The following is a 22,246-nucleotide window of genomic DNA, read 5'->3' as shown; positions in this document are numbered from 1 at the left end:
CGGTTACTAGTAAGTTCTCTAGAAACTCGCCTAGTATATTCGAATCCTTTAGGTCCTACGGCTTAAAGGGCTTTTCCAAGCCCTTCGCTACTTTAGGAGATATATCTCACATTAGCCAACGTAACCAACTAGCTAACTAAACAACTGTATAGTAGAAGCGGATATAGATTAGAAAGAGGGGCCTTCAACCGTAGGTCATAGTGAAGGCTCTAGATACTAGTATATAGCTAGGGGTCTCTATAGTGTCGAGGGTATCATTAAGCACTTATAGGTTACAAGGTCTAGCGAGCCTCAGATCGGGAAAGTACAGTATTACTAAGATATAGCCTACTTGACTATAGGAACATAGGGGCTATAGCGCTTAGCGAAGGAGGTATAGTAGCCGTCGAAATCCTTGTTGGACTCAACTGCTTAGTAGAGTCGATAGTTGCAGTTGACTTCTATAGCATATAGAGGCCTCCTATAGGTAAGCCATCGCAAGAGATCGCGGATACTTAAGTGGTTCGATCGAATTAAACAGGTTCGATCGATCAAATAGATTTGAAGAAGATGGTGGTCAACGCGATCGAATAGTCGCAGCTACCATTTGATGCAGTGGCGCGCAATATACAGTATACAGAAGATTGATAGTAAGTGTGATGATGGATTCAAAGTGGGGAGGCTCCCTCCACTGCCAAGATATTCTTAGCAGTGTATAGGGTGCATGGGCCATACAGGGTTAACCCTATATAGCGCAACCCTAACCTAGAGCCTTTCCTAGATGGGGTCATCATCTATTTACATACATGATACGGTTCCGGTATCACGATGGATGACCAGTAGTCCGGGCGACCAACAAGATCTCCCATAAACCCGTTGTAGCTGCTGAACAGCGCGAACAAGGTCTCAGAAAGCTCCATTGTAACCAATACTCTCTGGTCAAATGTTGCCCCTGCGGACTTTTTGAGTCTGACGAACCTAGTGCTGGTTAACGCCGAGATGGTTGTGCTGTGATAGATACGAGATCCGCACAATGCGAGCAACTTGGGACAGCTTCAGGTTGCTGCAAAAAGAACCTTTGCATGATCAGCTTGGGGGCCGACTAGATGGTTGCTTGTTGCCAGTTGGGCGATTCTATCTCGATGGCCGACTCTACCTGCTCCGTGATTCGGCGCTGAAGATAACGTACACTACATTGTTTGATTACGCGTCATGTTGGCGGAGTGCGGTATTGCTCAGGTAGTAACTCCCTACTTGACGGGATATGCTCTAGGTGTCTTACCTCCTTGGTTGCACGAACTGCGTAGAATGTCATCGGCGGAGTCTGCGGAAGAGATCTCGTCCCGTTGATCGCGAAATGTCTGAAAGAGCGGCAATTGCAACCCCGTTTGACTGAAGCTCGAACAGGGCGGTTGGGATCGACATCTGAAGGCTGTTGCCAGTTCTGGGACGGTCATGGTTTCCGTAGCACCATCAGCTGCGGGACCCTGAAGCCCTTCAGAGATGGAGGGCCAGTGAGCAGCGAGGGTCGCACCGCTCAATGCTGTCTCTACCTGGCGCAGGTCTGCCGGCGACTCGGGGAGCGACTGGAGTAGGTTAGAAGGGTCAATCGACGTTGATTTAGTCTCGGCCGTTGTGGGCTGCTAAGAAGATATTTTGCCTTCTTGCGTACTTCTCGTGTACACAGAGCCAAAGATTGAGGGCGTTCTAAAGGTCAAAACAGGCCGGTGGTGAAGGAGGGGAACGAGGCTCTGATGATGAATGTTGGTGCCCGGGTGGTAGTGCTCTCTGATTCCGCCCCGTGGCTTACAGCAGGCTGCCGGGCATTTGAACTGAACATCCTCTTCGCTTTCAATGGATCGCCACGCCTCTTGATGCGTCTTTAAAATCAAGGGGAGTTTGCTCCATCCCTCGCCTCCCAAAGTCTTGCCATTCAGTGGCTGACTCAGCTCACCCGACTTGACCCCAATCACCTGGGCTTACCCTGTCCGTCGAGGACGACCTCGTCGCCGTTTACCGGCTGCTGCGACTCCCTTCGTCACTTCCCCATCTACCACGCGGGCCGCCGCTGCCACGGCGACTGCAGCTGTCCTGCCACTGGCTCTCCTCGCTTTTTTGCTTGTGGAAGCAACTGGTTTTGTAATGCTGCCGTCCTGCTTCTTTCGAGGGCGACCCCTGTTCTTAGGCGTGTCGGCGGCCGAAGGTCCATTGAGCGACGGTGGTGCGGCTGGAGGCCCCCTCGATCTGCGAGTCCGCGTTCCCTGGGCGGTGACCGCTGGAGGTGGCGGTGGAGGATTGGCATTCCTTGCCGCTATCCTCGCGCTGCGCCGCGGTGGTGGTGGTGGTGATGAAGCAGCAACCCTTGCTGGCTGGGACTGCTTGCGTGGACGTCCACGGCGGCGTGGCGGCGGATTGGGGGGGCTCTCCTCCAGCTCCTGCACAAGCTGGTTTTCAGGTGCATCTGCAGCGCCTGAGAGCGCGTCCCCGGAAGGATCAGCAGGCTTGAAACCAACCTGCCACGGGCCATCAAAAAGACCCCCCGTCTCCGGCAAGCCCGGTTGAAAGGTTGTCGGCTTTGGCGGCGGAGTGGGAGGGATCACCTCGAGGGCGTCCACCTCAGAGGGCGTGAAATCCATGTCGTCCGTGTTCAGGAGCGTCAGATCTTCGGGTTCCGGTGAGGGGCTCTCGTGACGCCACTTCCACCCAGGTGTCCAGTCGCCTCTTTCTTTCCACCACTTGGTTACCAGACTATCTTCGCCAGGATTCGGGCGTCCCCTTTTCTCTACCGGAATGCGACGCTGTCTCTCCCTGAATTCAAACTTCTCAACCTCCCAGACGAACCAAGGCCTGGATATGATGAACGATTCGGCCTCAGAGGTGGAAGAATCATCTCGAAGGCGGGAGCGTGGAGGAGGCGGAGCGTACTCGCCGTAGGCGAGGTTTCTGCGGAGCTGCACCGCTCGGTTGACCGGATGCCGAGGGTCAGAGGGAGGCGGATCGGCGGTATGCTGCCACTTCCACTTCCAACTCCTCAAGTTGTCGTTGGGCTGTCTATTGACCCGGCCAGGAATGCCCCATTCAGGGTTCCAGATGCCAAGGCGCTGCCATCGCTTCCTGATATTGCGCCTTACAATGACATCGCGCCTCTGATAGCCGCTTGTCCCTTTCAAGAGATCATTGGCGTGTGAGTTGGCGTTTACAGATCTGTAAAAGCTGCTCAGCAGGTCATGCTCCCGGCTCGCCTCGTAGCGATAGCGGCCACCGGGCGTGTAGATGCCGATTCCATTAAGCGACGACACCAGATTTTGAGTTTCGTTGTCGTTCAAAGGCCTGCTGAGGAGATCCCTGTATTCTTCGAGGACTATCTCTCGGGGCCGAGAGAGCACCGGATGGTGCAGTGCTTCTTCCTCTTCGGATTCGCTCGAGGACACGTATGGTGGCGGGTCATCGCGCTCGAATCGGTTGTTTAAGGAATTGTTGAGACGGTTCGGGCTGGTGGCCAGCCGCTCGAGAACCGGCACTGCGCGCGCGGTTATGGCGTCCTGGAGCTGCAACAGATCAAAAAATGGTGGCATGGTTGTCGCCGTACAGTCTCGTGCAGTCGCGCGCCAGTCGCGTGCAGTCGCGTGCTAGACCGAGAGGAATGCGATTTTGAGGTTCCAAGGTTGGTGTGGATGTCGAGTCATCTGCGGCGGCTGGTGTTAGGAGCAACTGGAAGCTCTGCCGATGTCGATGAGGAGCTCCATGACCGAAGTTAAGGCCGAGCTGCTCGGCCTCTTCGGACCTGGGAATGATTTCCGCAATTTAGCGCCTGGCTTTAGCGCCTGACTTTCGCGCCGCTGTGGAGGGCCGCAGCGGTTGCATCTGCCGCCTGCCCCTGCCTTGACCCCTCCCACACTTGTTCCAGTAGGGAAAATCCGTCACCAACCATCTTGCGGTGACCAACCTTCTACCTTCACACCATCTTCCAAGGACAGGGCTTCGTGCGAATAGGATGGCTGTACTATGCGCTCAGTGGCGCCGCCGCCTCCGTTAGGCCATGTGTGTTGGTGGGCGCTCATTTCAGCCAACATGCTGTCATTCTCGGAATCTGCTGTGCTCATTCGCAACTCGGAAATCTGTGAAATGGAGTCGGACTGCCCAGCTTTGCCATCAAAAGAAGAAAAAGAAGATGACCAAGACTTCATCCCTTTGCCGCTAGCTAAGCAACGTTCAGCTCCCTGCTCCAGTCCCATTCGCACTCTCCTCCCTTCCCATCATGGCTCGAAACTCGGCAGCCAACGACAGAACCCTCTTCCATCTCGTCCCACTCCGTGGCAATCAGGCTGCCGAAGAGGCTCTCTCACATCCTGATAACCGACGGTTTGTCTCGCTCAGCGCCGAAAACAAGCCAGGGCTCGAAATTGGCTTTCATGTTCCCCCGATTTCTCGCGGTAATGTGATTACCAGACTCGGGCGAAACACCGACTTGATCCTCCGCGAGAGCTACTCAGCTGTTCACGTGGCGTTCGAAATACACCCAGAAACACTGGTTGTGATGCTGTCCGTTCGGACAAAGCGAGTCTCGTCTGTCAAGATTGTGCCATCTGACTGGGGGGATGATGAAGAAGAAATCTCTGGAGATTGTGTCATCATTTACGGACAACAATACGAAATCACGATTGCGTCTTATGAGTTCAAGTTGGTCTGGCGGTCTACCGAGGGTCCGGACCCGATCCAGTCTCTCAAGGAAATGGCCATCAAAGGCTACGAAGATTCCATGCAGCGGCTAAAAGACGTCAGGTCACGCGACCTCTCGATCCCCGAGACCTCCACCGCCAACTCATGGTACATGACGCGCCTCCGGTCTGCAAAAGCTCCCCTGTTCACAGAGCTCAAAGGCAGCCGAGTTCTCATCGGGGAGGGCGGGTTCGGCAAGGTCTACAAGACAATTGATCAGGCATCTGGCAACCCCTTTGCAGTCAAGGAGGTCGATCTCAGAGGACAGGCAGGCATGGATCCGGAAGTAGCGCGATCTGCTCTACACCGGGAGATTAAGATGATGGAAACGGTCTCGCATGTAAGTCCACACTCCTATAAACTCTTCTCTGCGTCGCTAATCCTAACGTGGGCCAGGACCATATCATTGAATGCTTGGGGACAAAGGACTTCCACACCGACAAGCCGCTCATCTTTATGCCCTTGCGCCAGGGGAACTTGCATTCGCTTGTTGGAGGGGGAAAGGCGTCCCAACCGCTCTGCACTCAAGTCCTGGACCAAATGCTGAGAGCCCTGGATTACCTCGCTTTCCGAAACTACTGTCACCGAGACGTCAAGCCGCTGAACATCCTCTACCAGGTCCTGGGCCCAGACAAGTACCTGTTCCAACTGGCGGATTTCGGCTTCGCCAAAGACTTTCGAGACGCAAAGACCTTCTGCGGGACCAGCCTGTATCTCGCTCCAGAACTCTACAACGGCCAGTCCCAGACCCCAAAGATGGACGTATGGTCTCTTTTTGTCACCATGGCCGAGATTCTCCCAAACTGCGATTTTCCGCCGAAGTCTGTGACCAGTCCTAGCGACATCATACGGGCTGCCCAAGAGGCCGCAGCAGGTGGCTGCCCAGAGCTCCAACCCACGGCAAGGGTGAACCCGATGCTTCGGGCATCGGCCGCTCAGATGCTCGTCGCTTTGTTTCACGGCAAAGGTTTGACCACTCCGAGGAATCAAATCCCGCCTATCGAACCGGACGTGCCGCAGCCGGCAGCCATTGTCCTCCACGGGCAAGCCAGATTTCGGCCCGCGCCCCCGCCCGTCATCGAGTACCCTCGGCGTCGCCACCAAAAGCCGCCCCGGCCCGCGCTGTCGCCGGGCAACCTCCCGAACCGCATCCCACAGAGGCCACTGGAGCAACAGCCCATACGCGCCCAAAAGGACGGCATCAGGAAACAACCGTCGCTGCGGGCCAAGCCGCAGGAGCGGCTATTGGCGTTGCGGGTACAGCATGAAGGAATCCGGGCATTAGACAGGTGGCTGCAGGAGAAGGAATCACTGGCGATCCAGCTGCAAGCTGAAGGAGTTCGGCGATGGGCCGTGAACAAACCGGCACAGGAAAAAGAATCGCCGGCGATGCAACCAAAGCACCCCGAGAAGATCCGACTGGCCGCTCTGAGAGGCGCGGGACCGGCTCACAAGGTCTCGGTTCCCAACCAGGTCGCGACTGCAAGCGAGATCGTGACACCCCGGCTCCCTGGCATGTTCCCAGAATAACGGAGGTGCGAGGAAGGTATCTCGGTAACGAGCCGCCTTTGGACTTTGGAACCGCTGAGGGCACCTGGCGGGGATGGACTTGCCAAGGCTCAATTCCTTGATTTGTAGAGACATACATCTCATTGACACTAAGAGACATGGCTGTGGGTGGGGCGGGCGAGCACAGGAAACCTCTCTCATGGTGGGCAAGGACAGTCGCGGGTTTTTTCTCGGTTTTGGATCTCGCCGTTAAGTATCGGCGTCTTGGCGTTTCGGGAGCAAAGGGAAAGACTGGCACAGGGGCCGTCATGGCCATTGGGGCACTCCAGGGCGGGCAGCCCTCATCGATGCGCGATCTCGAGTCATTATTATGAGTGTTTTGTAGGATATACGTCCACTAGAACGGCCGTTCGGGCCCGGCACCCTGCCTTCTCCCTCGTGTTTCTCTATGCACCGGAGATGATCTTGGCGGCGGCGACCTCGGCGATGCCGTACGTCGCGGCCTGGATGTAGGCCGAAGGGGGAGCAGGAGTGATGTTGCTATCGACGACACGCAGTCCGGTCGTTCTGTAGACGCGGAGATCGGAGTCGATGACGCCGCCGTCCTTGCGGGGCAACATGGCGCAGATTCCGACAGGTTGGCAGAAGCTGCCCAGCGCCTTCTTAGCGAAGGCAAGCTACTGCTCGTCTGTTTGAGCGGCCTCGCGGGGCTCCATCTCGTGCGAGAAAGGATGCATAACAGTCGAGATGAGCGTAATGAGCTTGGCCCCGGAATAAACCAAGGTGCCCACGTAGTTCGCCTCGTAGATGTACTCGACCGCCTGCACCGCGGCGTTATTGGGGGACCGAAGCTGCTTGGCGTCGACGACGTTCATGCTGTACTTGAAGAGGCCACGGGCGAGGCTCTTTATCCGGGCATCGAAACCGAGCTGCTGCTAGTCCATGAAGCCGTAGGCTGCTGTGGTGTAGTCGTACAACCACTGATCGTCGTTCAGCCACTCCTGCGACCCACCCATGGCGTTTGCGCCGGCCCTGTTGAAAATGAGGTTGTCAAGAGGTATGCCGCCAAAGAAACGGGTAAGAAATCTGCAGCGGCCGGGACCTGGTATCAGCGTTTAACCAAATCAAGGCAAGCCGGGCTCCAGCCGACATGGCAGAAAGGATATGTTAGATTACTACGGCATACAGTTGCAACTCCGATTTCGACCGCAAACAACCGGGGAAGCATTCCCTCAGTCACTTCTATCCAAGCTTCGTAGACTGCTCCGGTTGAGCCGGAATTCCCATAGGAATGGCTTGGACAACTTGGATAGTGAAGACAACTTGTTGAACCTGAATGCACAGGTGACACGGGTTCAGGGTCACAACCCGGGTGTCTTGCACGGCGCACTTTTGATATTGCGTCAGACGCGGAGGTCTGAGAACAACTCGGGAATGTGACATTGGCTGCTGTACCTCACCACCATGGTCCTAATCCTGCCCGAGGTTGACGTAGAAGCAACTGACGAGCGGCCGTAAGCAGAACGAGGAATGGGAGCTCTACCTGAACTTTGAACCTCTTGACGCGCCGGCGTACCCTCCGCCCCTCTCTCGCTCCCTCCCTCTCTCATTGAGAGCACCTCTCTCCCGTAGCCACAGCGACACAATACGAGTTCATATTGGTTGGTCACTTGGCTGAAAGTCAGCCATCTCTAAGTCACTGTCCAACCCTCGAGATGATGCAGTCGCTCCTCTGCCACAGCCAAGCCACGGCTGAGCCGCCCGTGCGACCCAAACGGAAACCGCCGGCACCTTCAGACCGCTCCCGAGCAGAAAGAAGCCGATACGAAGGATAAGCACCGATGATTTCGCTATCCAGGCGATGGGCCAAAGTTCCGCCGGAAGCGCGTCCGGCATTTACGTGCACGCCTCGGCTGACGCACCCAAAAGCAATGGTGAAAGGGACAGCCAGCGATGAGCGCGGGAGAGGCCATGATTCTTTGCGGGTCATTCCGGTGGTGCCGCGCCATTGGGGACGCAAGAAAAAGATACAAAGAAAAGGCAGACAGGGGTTCTTTGCCGTCGGACTAACTGTAATGCCGAATTCGGTTGGCTCCCTAACGTGAACCAATTTACGAGCCTGGCTCAAAGCTGTCGCTCTTCCAAACCCCGAGATTCTGCGAATTCCGCCGTCGCCCATCCGATATCAGGCCCCGGGCCTCGACGCCAAATTGCCTTGCTCACACCCGCCCCCCTGTTGATGCCTTACGAATTGCTCGGCCTCGGGGCTACTTGCTACGTGACGACCACCGACCACAAGACAGTACTGAAGGGCCATCAGGTCTGGCGAGATGGCAAGTACTACATCGGCCGAGATGACTGCGAGGACGACTTAGCAAGAGAGGCCGCTATCTACGCCCACCTCGGCGACCATCCGCAGATCCTCAAGTGCTTTGGCCTCGAAGAGCACTGCGTTGGTGTTCACTCGCTTCGCTTAGAGCTCGCGCCGCTGGGCTGCGTCCGGCAGTATATTGCCGAGCATCCCCGCCAACCGCCTCCGCTGCAGACCCGGTTGCGGATGGCTCTCGACGTCGCGACGGGCCTCGCTTACCTCCACTCCAAAGGTGTGCAGTACTGCGATCTGAGCTGTCGCAATCTGTTCCTCTTCCACGGATTCCGAATTAAGCTGGGTGACTTTGGCGCCTCGCTTCTCGAGGGCTGCGGATTGAAGCCAACGTTTTGTGAAGAGACCCAATACGAGCTACCTTTACGCGGGAGGCGATTCAGCGATCGCCCGGCGGTCAAGCGAGAGCTCTTCGCGTTGGGCTCGGCGATTTACGAGATCACAGCCTGGCAGCGGCCTTTCCAGGGCCTCGAGGATGAGGAGGTGGAGGCGAGATATGCGCGCGAGGAGTTTCCTTCTCTCGAGGGCAACGCGGCGGCTCAGGTGATAGGGAAGTGCTGGCATGAAGAATTTCACAGTGCTAACGACGCTTTGGAAGTCTTGACACGACAAATCGTGTCTGAGACTCCTCTGGAGCTCTACCACTCTTAGAGCCAGAGTGTGCTGGGAAAAGTTGGACAAACAAAGGAGACTCCCATTTCCAAGTTTCCCAATCCCGATCCTCCAAATTCCATCTAACCAACCGCACTTTGCCCGCTTCCAGCGTGTTTCGTTGTAGAGGCCCAACACTGTAGATGTCGTATACCTTGCTTAGCCATGGGCGTCTCGAGATGAATGGGGAGCTAGGTTCCCACATTAGTTCTGGGGGCACTTTGGAGAAGCACCCATTACGGACACTGAGCCAGATACGGTTTTGATGTCCAACTCGAGGCTTTCGCATTGCAATCCTTTATCGGTCTCGCACCCGTAGGCGAGGACCCGGAATGTAGGGACATGGGGCGTGGAGTTCTTGCACTCCTTGAACTTGAGCGTTTGCTTGGCGTACTTGCACATGTCTGCGTCTAGATGAGGGTGGGACTGACGGTGCTGCAGAGAAGGATGCTCATTGAACCAAGAGTGTCCGCAAGGCCAAACTCACTAGGCTTAAGTACCTTACACAAACCCCGCACTGGATGGTTTCAACCGAACCCTCCGTGAGTGACAAACCTGCATGATGTTGGCTCTCAAGCAACTTCTCTCGTCAGGCTCACGTCGAGATGCAGGCGGGCCAGGCTCGGTGAGTTGGCAAGCTGTCTTGGAGTCGGTTGCCCAGAGGCCGACCGGGAACGAGAACAGCCTGATCGGGAACAAGAACGGCTGTGTATGCTGAACTTCTAGCGACATGCATATGCAAGCTATGTACAGCGCAGAGTCTGGCGAATGCCCATCTCAAGAACAGCGAACTGCGCCCGTGCTGATCGTGCTGGAAAAGGTACAGAGCCTTTCATGTGCATCCAACCCGAGTCGAGCTGATGGCAATGTCGTCGTACCAAAACGTGTTGGTGTCCCCGCCATACGATTCCCAACCGAAGTAAACGGCCGTCGGCTTGGGCTTGATGGAGCTCCTCTGCCACTGGGCCGCATTGGGGTTGCTTACACCCGGCTTGGACGTCAAACCGGCGATGGCGTTGCCGTTCAGCCAGGTCTCGACCGTACCGTCGGTGCCGATATGGTATTCGAAGCATTGCCAGCTGCCAGTAGGGAGAGCGGTGGATGTGGCGATGCCTTGCGGGGAAAGGTCAGGGAGGGTCGCGTCGTCCGACTCGCGGTTGTACATCAGGATCTTGCTTTGGCCGCCGATGCGGAGGTGCTTGTTGGAGCCTTGCGCGGAGTCCGGCATCGTGATAAAGGACACGTGAGAATCGGTAAGAGCCTTGGAGGCCTTACTGCACAGTTGGATGCATGTCAGAGCTGTCTTTGTATACCATCCGCCGTCCGCCTCATATTGGCACTTACACGTAGACCCGGACGTAGAGATCGCCGCTAGGGACCTTGGTCGTGCCGAAGAATACGTGTCCGCAGTAGCCACCGGCTCCGTCGACCCGGATCGAGTTCTTCCCACTGTGAGCCGTCGAACTGTCGAGGCTCACTTTCCCGCCCTGGTTACAGTCGGGGGCGTAGATTGGCCATGCCGTCTGATCCCATCCCTTCTCGAAGTCGTCAGACACTTGGCCCAGCGAGAAGGGCAGCAGAGCAAGGGCTAGTAGGGCGGTTTGACGGAACATGGTTGCGGATTGGGACCGTCTCAGCAAGGGATGCCAGTGTCCAGAGAAAGTGGGAAGTCGTATAGGGGCCGCATCGAAGGGACGTGGGACAAGGTATTTAAGATATATTCTGGACCCGCCGCTGGAGTTCGCGACTCTATGTACATAGTATGTTGCCGCTGTTGCATAGATCAGCTTGTATGGAGCGATTGTCTACTCCCTCCGTAATGCTCAATTTGGAATTCCGCCCGCGGCTGTTGCCCATGCTATGTCAGCTCCTAATTAACAGCCGGTCGCGTCGGACCGTGGGCAAGTGGCCCTTAATTTATTCGAGCAAATCATCTGCGGTACCTTTTATGTCGATCATAACGCGGAGAGGGAACCTGCCCGACACCATTTCTTCCGTTCTCAAAGCCCATACGGCCGCATAGAGCATTAGGATGTTGCGTGGGCTTGGCTCTCCGCTATTGAAGCTCTCAGGGGACGGGAGGCGTGTAGTGTGCTATTAGACACCGCAAAGATCCCAACGAGCAGAACACCCTGTCGCTCTCGTCGTCGGGAGCGGCGCTCGGCGAGCATAACCCCTCAAACCATTTGCAAGAGAACACCCCTCAAAAAACTCAAAAACCCGCTCCCAGCACCCTCTCCCGGGAGATGTAACAGCACCCACGTGAAGATGCCTCAGCGCAAACAGCGCGTATCCTGACAATCTTGGAGAGCCGATCGAACAAAGGAAATGACCAGCCGGGAAGGATGCGGCAGGCAGCAGAAAGAAATGGTAGAAACGGGCCTCTGAGTTCTTATCGTTACGGGCTACAAGCCTGGTTCCAAGCTCGGCTCAAAGCTCGGCTCAAAAATGATCTTCCTGGACTGCCGGTCCAGATATCACAACCTCTCCCAACAAGTTTCTCCCTTGTATATGCTGAGCACAACGCGCCTTGTCTGTCCATGCACCTGATTCTTCCTCTGACAGGCATCGATGACTAGGCCAGAGCCTCGTAGCCGGATCCGCGCTGGTAGGCAGACCGATTCGAAAAGAGGTAGTAGACGGCCATCCCGATGACGGGGAACAGGAAGACGACCAGGCACCACACGAGCTTCTGCATCGGCGGACGGCTCGACTGAAGCACCTCGACTGGGTGATTGTTAGCATAGCTCCAGGAATGTTTGCAAGGTGCGAGCGGGGAACAGCCGGCCGGATGCGACTGACTAAAAACAATGATATCCAGAATGAGGACCACCAGCCCCAAGAGGCCGCCGCCGGTGCCGTACTGCCAGCTGTTGTCCATGGACGCTGTCGACACGGGCGCGGCGAGGCCCAGCGAGGCGAGGCAGAGCTGCAGCAGCACGCTGGAGAAGAGGGCGTCGAGCGTCATGGTGTGTCTCTTGTTCTCTTTCTGGTGATATTGGATGTCGGGTGTACTTGACTAGAATGTCGGCGCAAGCTGTGCAAGAGAGCAGAGCTTCCATGGTGCATCTCTTAAAAATTAAAACTGCCGTCCCTGCTTGATCGCAAGCAGTTTATCCTGCTCGTGACGTCATGCCCAAGCATGACGCAACCACATTCCCCAAGCTCGAACGGCTGCCTGATGCCGGATTATCCAGGATCACGTAAGCTACTGTTCATTGGAGAGAGCGGGATGTGTCGAAGCACAATTCGGTCCATTTGGGAAGATGATGCCCTCTGGTCTAGTCACTGGTCCAAAGATTCCACATGACCGGCACTATCCAGACACCACTCGGATCCAAGCTGCTCTCAGCCCCGGTTCTCTGGTCCTCAAAACCGAAGCGGGGCATCCCCCTCCAGTTCACTTCTGGTATCAAACAGGACTATTCTGTTGTCTTCGAGCCGTGAGGCAGGCTGTTGTGTTGGTCTTTGTCCTCTTTTCTTCCATTTCTTCCCCTGACTATCAATCGGATGCCTTTCTAACAGCAGGCATCTATGTAGGTCAACTCTCTCTTCCATCCGCTACCTAATCCACCATCACCGTTAGATATCCGAGCCTCCATGTCCGCAAATACCTGGCTTGATCATGAACATTCGCAGCCCGTTAAATGGTTCCTACACCAATCCAAATTGGAAAGACAGGTACCGCAGTTAGCTAGATAGGCGCATAGGGCTTTGAATTATCGGCAACCCCCCGGAAAGCATGAGCAGATTCGGAAGCCGGTGCGGCGGTCTGTGGACTCTGATGGCTCTGGACCTAGGCCTGCGCAGGCGGCACAGGTAATAAATCTTGCGTGGAGCAAGGACCCTCACGCAGTGATCAGGCCAGCAAGCCTCCAGGTTTTCTCCGCAGTAGTTCCCTGCACCCCTGATTTGCGCGGCTCGTCTCGCGCAATGGTCTGGTCCCCTCCGCGGCACTCAAGTACGGGGTGGCTGGAGCTCGTGGGACCTCTCCGTTTTGACTGCTTTCAAAATTTTCCACCCATCATTTCTTCTCATTCTGTAACCGAAATGCAGGCTACGTAGCTTCCTACCGGGTGCAACCCTTCTGGTTAAACGAGCCGGTACTATGCTGCGGCCTCGCAAGCCCAACCGGGTGACAACCCGGCAACGATATGCCGGCGACTGGAATGTATTGTTATTCATATAAACACCATTCAACGCTTCCGGCCAACGACAAGGGGTCGAGTTCTCACCGATGACGAATCACGAACCACGAGTGCTGCAGAAGGGACTCGACTCAGTTTTTGATCGTTCACACTATACGGCAGTCGTTATGTGCGCTGATGTCCATGCCAGTGACCTCCGCGGAGCCAGGAGTGCGGCGGTAGAGGCGGACATTTAAAGAGCGGTCAAGTAGCCAGCTGGCTCGGCTGGGGCGCCGTCGCTATCTGAACGCCGAAGCCATAGACTGAAGCGCATTTCTGGACCACACACCGCTTAGGAAAACTGTTGGCATGAAGCTGGCCTACCTTGCAGCGGCTTTGACCTCCGCCCTACGCGCAGGGGCCGCGGTCGCCGGACCATCCCCCGCTGCCCGTGTTGTCGCTCGCCAGTTCGATGGAGGCGACGGGTCATCTTCTTGCTCTTGGACAGACCACTGCCTTGGTGAGAGCGCTTTTGCTATCGTTGCGAATAAACCGGGCTGACCAGCTGCCTCAGGGGACTCCTGCGACTCCGACGAAGATTGCGACGGCGACCTTGCCTGCCGGGATGGCGAATGCGCCAGCCCGGACTCCAGTCAGCCTGGAGGCCCAACCGCCAACCCGACGACCATCGTCGTGACCACGACCGTCTATGTCACTTCAACCCCAGGTGTTCCCACAGACTCAACCGGGGGGGGGCCAGCCGACCGGGTCACCAGGCGGCGCAACACCTGCGTGTGGCTCCAGCCCAGCTGCCTGCATTGGTACGCGTGGAGCACTTACTCGCGATATGACGGCGGCATCCTGACGCTGACGCTCAATGTAGGGTTCTCGTGTCATTCAGATGCCGACTGCGGCTACAGCTTGATCATCTGTAGGAACGGAGTCTGCAGTTTGTAATGCTTCGGGAAGGAGGCTTAGTGCTTACGAGTGTTTCATTCCTGTTGCGTCCTTGCTTGCCATCTCATTCTTGGGTCATGGATTCCGACGGATGTTGAGTTTTTGGCACGAACGCTGTCGCGTCCTGGATATCGTTGCAGCCACTGACCAAACCGGGACAGCGTAGCTCCTAAGATGTATTGTGCAGGTACATGCACTCAGTAAGGCGTGCTGTCTGCGGTGTACACCCGACAACAGGGAAATCGAGATATCGGGTGACGCCACAGACTGAAGCGGGCATAAAACAGCTGCCAAGTGCCAATCCGCGTCCCACGGACGGGGAGGAGGAAGCTGCGCATCGGAACGAGATACTGAGAGCGTTTATCTGCTGCGTTCAGTGAACTCTTCATCGCAATGAACAACCAACGGGACACCAACGTCACCGGCCCTGGCACTGCAGCAGGATCACAAGCGCAGAACAAAGCCACGGCCGAGCCGGTGTCCAGCAGCGCATCAGGAAAGCTCGGTGAACAGGTCGGTCGCGGGGTAAGAGACGTCTTTTCCGGCATCCACGTGCGTAGTCAATTCTCACAATGCGCCCTCATACAACATACTCGAGTGAGCCGTTCTGACAACCGGTAGGGGGCTGGGGAGTCGTTGCGGGGAGGCTTGAATGCGGCCGTCGACAAGGCGTTTGGAAGCGAGGCAGGCGTGCAGAAGGACGATGCTATTGCGCGCCGGGGAGAGCGCGAGATGAAGGCCGGCAGACTTACCAAAGACGCGTAAACATGGCCTGTGGCCCATTGAAGCACGACACCGGCTTACGTTGTGGGCGGGTCGGACAACTCTTGCAATCGTGCATTTCAGTTGCTCATGGGGAACCTGGGCCATCCAGAGCGTCCTAGTTGCCGCAGGTTGCCGGAGGAAAATCAATCCCTTTGGGATGACTGTACAAGGCGTCGAAAACAAAGCAATTGTTGGGCAGCTCTATTCCCTCAGATACTGTTCTTTGAAGCTCTGTCCAATGCATCGACTAACACAGCCCTCCTGGTCTTCCGCACAACAACGTGCTTTATGCTGCTCAAAGTCCACCAGGAAGCTGCGGCAGGTCCTTCCATGGCTATAAAACAGATATTGCCATGGCCGCGCAGATGATTGCGGAAGATCCCAACTACAGCAACAGCTATTACTCCGTGTGCGTGTCAGTAGGGGCTTGGTATTTCCCGTCGAGACCCGAAGTATCAACTACACAGCGAGGCGATGACCACCCAGCCTCCACCCTGGAGCCGGCCAGGAGGAAGAGATCACGATGACCCTTTGCCGCCCCCGCGCTCGGTCATTGCGAATATTCCAAAGTTCCACCTGCACGGCTGGGAAAACTGCGGCAACCACCGCTACGACACCACCCACGGCCACCTTGCAAGGATGCTCGCCCGCAACGGCAGGAGGGACGGCAGGGTCTGGACGCTGCCCTGCGGTGACTGTGGCATCCGTGTTGCCCTCAATGAGCTGCATGACCTTCCCTGCGGCCACATGCTCTGCCGGGAATGCCTGCTGGTGGCCGGCCTCAGGGTCGGGATGAAGATCGAGATGAACCATGTGCGGATCCGGGAGGCGCGCCTCGAGATGCAAGAAATCGACCGCCGCCTCTACCTGGAGCCCCGCATGGGCCCGCTGCAAAAGGATATGCTCCAGCGGCGGTACTCGCTGCTGCGCCGGACCGTCCTCGACTTAGCCGCCCTCACGTGCTGCGGCCACAACACCAAGCTGGACCGTCTGCTGCCCTGCATGACCCCGGTCATCTCGCGCGACCTGTGGCTTGCCATCAACTGGATCTGTAACTCGCCCGACTCGCAGCGGTCGTGTGCCTGGCCCGACTGCGGCGCCTACTTGCCCGCCTGCTGCAGGTACCGGACGGTCGACGCCAACCGCTGGTACTGCGTCACCTGTCATGGAAACTCGATGGACTGCTCCCGGGTGCTGCCAGCATCTCAGACCAAGTTTCCTTTTCTGCCCAGGGGGCAGCCCGCGCTGACGCCCGCAAGATAACTTAGTTTTCTCCCCACGAAGAAATGCTGAGTTGTAGAAACTGACAAGTAACGTCCATGTAGACCCTCCAGCGTGGATGTTTGCAACCAAAAATAAACATGGCTCTTTTAAGAATTCAATTCAACTCATTCACTGATTCGTCTCTGAACGTGGCTTGCTTGACTTCAACAGTTATACAACTCTACGACGTCTGGAATTTGACCTGTGACTGATAGGCCTCCCTACTCCTTGTATAGCTGATTGAGCAGCCAACGAACGGGTCTCGAACACAAACCGACCACATCCAGCGCGGTCTTCCGGTGAGCAAGCATATTTCTACTAGCTTCTTCCAGCCCCTGCTGTCCCGCTGCCAAGCTGTTGTTTCCAGTCCATCTCCTGCTCGAGGAACTTCTTGAGCGCCGTCTTGATCTCGGCCACCTTCCGATTCCAGGCCTCCCTGTCCTTGCTACCGTCCCCGTTCTTGAGGGGATACAGGATCTCCCGAACGACGCCGCCGGGCCGGGTCAGGTAGGCCCCCAGCTGCACTACCCTCCCCTTGCCGCGCGGGACTGCTGCCGTCCCGTCCGCCGTGACCTGCGCCCTGAGCTTGATCATGTTGTCGTGCTCGCGGCGCGTGAAGACGGCGATGAAGTCGAAGCGCGCAAACATGTCCCGCCGCATCCCCCGCGAGGAGTGCGCGGCCAGTTCCGTCTGGACGTCCCGCTTGAACGGGAAGTCGCACCACTTGTTGTCGAAGACGGCCGCCAGCGGCACCTTGCCCGGCGTCTGGCCGCCCGCTATCAACGGTTTCTTGAACGACTCGAAGCTGTAGTTCAGACCGTCGATCAGGTCGACGCAGTCGCTGCCCGCCTTGACGAAGAATCCCGCCGATTCCACCACCGCGATTGGCCAGTCTCCCCGGTCCTTGAGCGTCAGCTGTCTGAACAGTTTGAGCAGGGCTTCTGCGACCACGCTGCGATCCGTGTTGTAGGCGTCGACGAAGAGGACCTTGTACTCCCGCCGCGGGGGGGCCGGCGAGGGCAATGGTGGCGAGCCGGTTGTGTGTTTCGCTGCTGCTGCTGCTGCTGGTGGCGGTGCTGCTGTCTTCCTGTTCGGGCTCCTGCCGGGTCTTGGGCTCCTGTCGGGTCTTGGCTGTGCCGACGCAGGTAACGCAGGTGCTGCGTTGTTGGCAGCCATCAGGGGCATGAGGGCCAGGTAGTAGCTCAAGACTTTCAGGGCCGAGTCCATGTCCTCCATGATAGCTTGGATCTTGTCCGGACTGTTGTCGACGAGCGAGAACCAGAGGCGGGACATCCATTTGGCGCGAAACTCCAGCTCCATCGATCGAGAGATGATGCCCTGTTCGTAGCGGTCGAACAGGTCGTACACCTTGGCCGCGTTGGTCTGGATCGCCCCGAGGATTTTGGCGAGGTCTTCCCTCTCCCCGGAGTACAGCATCGCCGCAGCCGTGGTCGGCTTTGCCCTCACGAAGGCTTCGAGCCGGACAAGAAAGATGTTGATGCGCTCCATCTGCTGCCCCAGACGGGCCATCTGCTGCGGGAGGCTCTCAATGCGTTCGTAGATGGCGATAGCCTTCCGGACCACGTCCACCACAGTGAGAACGGTGCCCAAGTCCATCGAGAATTGAATCCGCGCAAGTTCGCTCCTTCAATTTTGAAAGGGATACTCGGGCTGGTGTTCGGTGCCTCCTCAGTTGGACGCGGAGGGAATCCTCAGCTTAAGGAGCGGGGTTCCTTCAAGGTTGGCTGACAGGCTCAGAAGAGGCCGCCCTTCAACATACCTAAATTCGCCCTGCGCCACGCAGGCTGAGCCCCTCTGGCTGACAGAGCACGCTGAGCGTCGGAGCAAAGAAAATCTGCGGCTGAGCCTTGTGCCTAATGGAAAAACACGCTTATAACATCAAGGAAGACACAGCATCATTCATAGATTTGCATCGTAACTACCGCTCTTGTCCTGCTCCCCATGGAGATCTACCCATCTTCCGGCGCCAATAAGAAAGCGCCGCCTGGTGTCCTCGAAAGACAACGAAGCCGAAGACATCCGCAGATGTCTGTCCCGCTTTTGTCTACCTCTACCAGCCAAACCGGCATTTTTTTTGACCAGCCGTCTGTCTAGCGCCGTGAAGTTGTCTTCGTCTCGGGCAAAAGGACAAGAGAAAACGAGAAAACGGGGGGAAAAAAAGAAACACAAAAATATTTAATCCGGCACCGTAATTCCACCAGCTTCGAAATAGTGACAGGAGAAGATCCGCGGAGAACCAGTCAGAAATCCCTCGCTGCGACCGCCCTTTCCACCGGGCTTAAAAGAGAAAACGCTGAACTCGTCATGACGGGTCGGATAAGTGCAAGAGAAGGAAACAAAGTGAAAGATCGTTCGGTCGAAGGATTCGTCGTCAAAACATTACGAGGCCAGGGATGGCTGGGGGGAGTTTCCGCGTCCACTTCCGAGGACTGACGGGCCCAGACCATGCCGTCCTCCGACGTAATTTGCACAGTCCCGCTGCCGCCGAGTCCGCCCCAAGGGGGGCGTCAGATGCGCAAGACTTCCATGTCCGAGATACTCCGGTGTCGCTTGTGCATGCCCGCGTCCGCGTGGTTGCCCGATGCCTTCCTCTTCTGTGACAGCGCGTTGAGTGGACTGCTCTGCTGAAGGTCCGAGAATCCATTCATCCCTACCGTGCTGCTTCTTTTCTGCCTGCGAATGGGCGTGATGGGCGTCGTGACGGTTTCCAAGCTTCCTGCCTTGATGCCTCGGAGCGTGCCGTGGTAGTAGGGCCCTGAGAATGCGAGCGACTCCTGGCTGGCTTTGTCGCTATAGATCAGCTGCTGGTTGATCTGGTTGCGGCGGAAGGCACCGACCGCGTCCGAATTGTTGTCGAAGTGCGTGAGCAGCGGATGCGCTGCAGCCGATTCGGAAGCAGCGCTTGCGCTGCTCGCGGCGGTCTTGGGCCGCGTGGGGCTGGAAACGAGATCGCCGTTCCACTCGGCACCCGATTCCTCCCCGTCGGAGGGATCATTGTGGAACGTGATAAAGTCTTCAATTCGGAGCATGCTTTCCTCATCGTCCTCGCCTACACCGGCAAGGTACGAGTCGTCGCTCTCCTCGCCCGTCAAGGCGTCGGAGGTGCAAGGGAAGAAGGCCTCGGCCGGGCCGAATGGTTGCATGTTCATGAAATCCCCAAAGGTATTGGAAGACGCCATAGCTCCCATCATGATGAAACCAGGATTCCTCACCGGCGGGGAGTAGGCGGGCAGGTCTTGCCTGGAGAAGTCAAGATGGAGCGACTCGGGCGAGAGATCCAACTGGTTCGTGCGGCGGGGAGTGAAAATGATCATCTTCCCAGAATTCGGATCGACGACGCCGATGGGCTTGTTATCCGACCTGTCGAGATCGAACCGGCCCGCGCGAGGCTTCCCGAGGCCACGCCGGACAGGTCTCTCCGTGTCCGAGTCGGAGGACGGCTCAACTGAGGGCGTCCGTCGTATCTGCCTTTTTCGGACAACGGGTTCCGGCACATCTTCTTCGGTCGTCTCACCGTCGGCTGCCAGAGCAAGATTAGGACTCAGCGCTCCCACACATTCCGACGGTCTGACTTACACTCGTATCCGTCGAGGTCCAGCTCGTCTGCCGGGATAGCGACGGGAGTGGACGCATCGGTGGAAGGCTGGCTAGGCCCGGGCGTCGCCATCGGCGTGATATCCGAATCTAGGGCACCGACCTCGTCGTCTGAGGCCGGAGCCAAGGCGTCGAGCGCGGCGCTGTGGAAGTCCCAAAATGAATCATTCGAGGAAGTCTCGTCATCGGCCTCAATCTCCCGACGAAATGAGGGGTCGAGGGCGCTCTGCTCTACAAATATATCGGGGAAGAAATCGTTGATGGCATCCGAAGTATCGGTTGTGGTCGAGTCCGAGTCGCTGTCGGGCACGCCGGCAAAGCGGACATGGCGTTCAATGGTGGTGATAGCCGCCTGGTCAACGTTGTCGCTGGCGAAGGGTTCTGCGGGGCCAGGCTCCTCGTGATCGGACGAGATGCCTCCCCAGCTAGCGCTGTCGTCGGCGGGGTCAGCTTCCTCAAGCTCGGACTCCGCCTCTTCTTCTTCTGCTTCGTCCGCCTCGCTCTCTTCGTCCGCATCATCCTCCTCATCATCTTCCAGCAGCGGCCGAGGGGGAGCTGAGGATCGCTTTCGCGATGCATCATTGATTATGTGCTCCTCCTCGGCCGCAAAGACACGCTCCTCGTCCTCATCATCGGAATCGCTGACGTCTTCGACGCCAGAGTAGCCATTGTCGTCTGACAGGTCGAGTGATGACGAATCAGAGTCCTGGTGCTTGGTGGCCCGGACGGGCGCGCTGGCGTACTTTTGCTGGACGCTTCGAACCATAGCGAGAGCGTTCGGTGCCAGGGTGCGGGTAGCTACTGTAGGTGGAGAGCAAGAGCGGACGGCGCACGGTCTCAGCCGAGCGGCGGTGGACCTTGCAAACGGACCGGCTGGTGAGGGTCCGAACACCTACGTGAGAGGTGGTGCCTTTGGGTTGTGCGGTTCTGCCCGTTGTGCAAGTACTGGCGGGAGCACTTGAGTGCGCAAACGGGATACGTTGGGAGCCGGGGGTTTGGTTCAGGAGAGAGTTGAGAGAAACCAGGGTGGTGGTGATGCTCAGATCTCGAAGGTCGGCGTCAGGCAGGTATTCACGAAGGGGTCGCTGTTGGGCCGATTTGATCGGGGCCGAATTCTAGAACTCGTGGTTTTCAGCTCGAAGGCAGACTTTCTCTGGTAGGAGACTCGCTGCCAGCTGCAGAGGCGGGCTCGAGACGGTGAAAGCCTGCAGAATCTTCGTCGAGGGAAGTTGGCGGATTTGAGAATCTCGTTGAGGCTGCTGGACTGCGGGCGCGCCGGGGGGCATTGGCACGCCCGCAGTGGGCGCTTAGAGCTCAACGACGGCCGACGGCATCTTGAAAAAGCTCGACGAAGATTGGATGGGGATGGTACTGAAGTTCTGAGTGCGGTAGGGCGACTTCGTTGTCTGACGGTTGGGTTTGGTTGGGGAGTGCAAGAAGGGAAAGGGAAGGCTCGAGGAGGGGACAGCGGGCCGCTTTTGACCACCACTTTTTTTTCGCACTGGTGGGCACTCGACTGGAGCCAGGGCCAGGGTTGGTTGGATGGGTGAGATCGGTTCAATCCACCACTGAGGTCGGATTGGTGGGGCAGCCGCAACCGAGAGCCCTGCAGTAACGGCACTCCAGCCCGCGGCAGCACAATCAACTGCTGCGTCAAGCTGGGGTAATTTGCCGGCGTCCAAGTCAGCCAACGGAACCTGGAGCAGCCTCGTCACCGCTCTTTTCCTGCACGGCACGAGTTGCGTTGGCCGCATCGCTTGCCCGGGGCGGAGCCGGACACATGGCGGTCCTCGGTGAAAGGGTGCAAAGGCCAGGGCAGGCGAGCGTTCGGTCAATTGGCAGCAGCGACGCAGTATCTAGGTGCGGTAGGTGCTTATTTCCACTCTGCGCAGGATTTCACTCAGATATCCCTCTGGCCGTCGAGTCTGGTCCCAGCTTCGAGCAGTGAGACGCCATCCGTGCGTGTCCAGCCGTGCGGGTTTCAAGGCGGGGCCGCCTGGCTCTCTGCCCCGCATTCAGTCTGATCCGCTTGCCAAAAGCACAGGGCACAGATTAGTTAACGCTAGGTGTGCGAGTACGGATAGATGCATCAGAGTCAAGGGACAGTTAGTGAAGGTATGACGGAGTGCATCGTTGTTCATGACTGCAGCCACTGCCGTCTTGCAATCCCACACCACCTCCACCGCGGAACTTCCGACCTGGGTGGATCCTCAGCGAGTCACGGGAAGAGGAGTCAGAGGTCAGACTGAGCTAGGGTATCGCAAGGACTACGGAGTAG

At 57.2% G+C, this 22,246-nt stretch overlaps 11 protein-coding genes across 11 annotated transcripts; 5 read left to right on the top strand and 6 right to left on the bottom strand.

Moving 5' to 3' along the window:
- Positions 1-2,160: 2,160 nt before the first annotated feature.
- On the bottom strand, positions 2,161-3,554 carry THITE_156458 (uncharacterized protein; the record flags this gene model as incomplete). The annotated part of the gene is made up of 2 exons (XM_003657260.1): positions 2,161-2,414; positions 2,489-3,554. 2 exons carry the CDS (start codon positions 3,552-3,554, stop codon positions 2,161-2,163), a joined length of 1,320 nt encoding a protein of 439 aa, XP_003657308.1.
- A 1,184-nt stretch (positions 3,555-4,738) lies between these two features.
- On the top strand, positions 4,739-6,228 carry THITE_2055536 (uncharacterized protein; the record flags this gene model as incomplete). Its single annotated transcript, XM_003657259.1, has 2 exons — positions 4,739-5,038; positions 5,095-6,228. 2 exons carry the CDS (start codon positions 4,739-4,741, stop codon positions 6,226-6,228), a joined length of 1,434 nt encoding a protein of 477 aa, XP_003657307.1.
- Positions 6,229-6,653: 425 nt separating this feature from the next.
- On the bottom strand, positions 6,654-6,878 carry THITE_2055279 (uncharacterized protein; the record flags this gene model as incomplete). Its single annotated transcript, XM_003657258.1, has 1 exon — positions 6,654-6,878. A coding segment is annotated over one exon (225 nt), but the record flags the coding sequence as incomplete, so codon positions are not given.
- A 1,454-nt stretch (positions 6,879-8,332) lies between these two features.
- Positions 8,333-9,332, top strand: THITE_2122883 (uncharacterized protein). Its single transcript, XM_003657257.1, has one exon. The coding sequence runs from the start codon at positions 8,447-8,449 to the stop codon at positions 9,239-9,241; it is 795 nt and encodes a 264-aa protein (XP_003657305.1). The 5' UTR covers positions 8,333-8,446; the 3' UTR covers positions 9,242-9,332.
- Positions 9,333-10,073: 741 nt separating this feature from the next.
- Positions 10,074-10,854, bottom strand: THITE_2055217 (uncharacterized protein; the record flags this gene model as incomplete). The annotated part of the gene is made up of 2 exons (XM_003657256.1): positions 10,074-10,515; positions 10,586-10,854. The coding sequence occupies 2 exons, from the start codon at positions 10,852-10,854 to the stop codon at positions 10,074-10,076; spliced, it is 711 nt and encodes a 236-aa protein (XP_003657304.1).
- Positions 10,855-11,438: 584 nt separating this feature from the next.
- THITE_2122881 (uncharacterized protein) lies at positions 11,439-12,370 on the bottom strand. The gene has a single exon (XM_003657255.1). It carries the CDS (start codon positions 12,207-12,209, stop codon positions 11,817-11,819), a length of 393 nt encoding a protein of 130 aa, XP_003657303.1. The 5' UTR covers positions 12,210-12,370; the 3' UTR covers positions 11,439-11,816.
- A 1,367-nt stretch (positions 12,371-13,737) lies between these two features.
- On the top strand, positions 13,738-14,325 carry THITE_156464 (uncharacterized protein; the record flags this gene model as incomplete). Its single annotated transcript, XM_003657254.1, has 2 exons — positions 13,738-13,888; positions 13,943-14,325. The coding sequence occupies 2 exons, from the start codon at positions 13,738-13,740 to the stop codon at positions 14,323-14,325; spliced, it is 534 nt and encodes a 177-aa protein (XP_003657302.1).
- Positions 14,326-14,718: 393 nt separating this feature from the next.
- On the top strand, positions 14,719-15,090 carry THITE_156465 (uncharacterized protein; the record flags this gene model as incomplete). The annotated part of the gene is made up of 2 exons (XM_003657253.1): positions 14,719-14,877; positions 14,947-15,090. 2 exons carry the CDS (start codon positions 14,719-14,721, stop codon positions 15,088-15,090), a joined length of 303 nt encoding a protein of 100 aa, XP_003657301.1.
- Positions 15,091-15,564: 474 nt separating this feature from the next.
- On the top strand, positions 15,565-16,353 carry THITE_122364 (uncharacterized protein; the record flags this gene model as incomplete). Its single annotated transcript, XM_003657252.1, has 2 exons — positions 15,565-16,211; positions 16,323-16,353. The coding sequence occupies 2 exons, from the start codon at positions 15,565-15,567 to the stop codon at positions 16,351-16,353; spliced, it is 678 nt and encodes a 225-aa protein (XP_003657300.1).
- A 265-nt stretch (positions 16,354-16,618) lies between these two features.
- Positions 16,619-18,425, bottom strand: THITE_2122880 (uncharacterized protein). Its single transcript, XM_003657251.1, has one exon. The coding sequence runs from the start codon at positions 17,968-17,970 to the stop codon at positions 16,672-16,674; it is 1,299 nt and encodes a 432-aa protein (XP_003657299.1). The 5' UTR covers positions 17,971-18,425; the 3' UTR covers positions 16,619-16,671.
- Positions 18,426-20,870, bottom strand: THITE_2122879 (uncharacterized protein). Its single transcript, XM_003657250.1, has 3 exons — positions 19,951-20,870; positions 19,029-19,894; positions 18,426-18,968 (listed from the first exon to the last, which is right to left on the bottom strand). Exons 1-3 carry the CDS (start codon positions 20,732-20,734, stop codon positions 18,882-18,884), a joined length of 1,737 nt encoding a protein of 578 aa, XP_003657298.1. The 5' UTR covers positions 20,735-20,870; the 3' UTR covers positions 18,426-18,881.
- Between the last annotated feature and the right edge of the window lie 1,376 nt (positions 20,871-22,246).

The sequence above is a fragment of the Thermothielavioides terrestris genome, chromosome 5 (genome assembly GCF_000226115.1).
Source record: "Thermothielavioides terrestris NRRL 8126 chromosome 5, complete sequence".
Lineage (NCBI taxonomy): Eukaryota > Fungi > Ascomycota > Sordariomycetes > Sordariales > Chaetomiaceae > Thermothielavioides > Thermothielavioides terrestris.
This window is presented reverse-complemented; position numbering and strand designations above follow the sequence as displayed.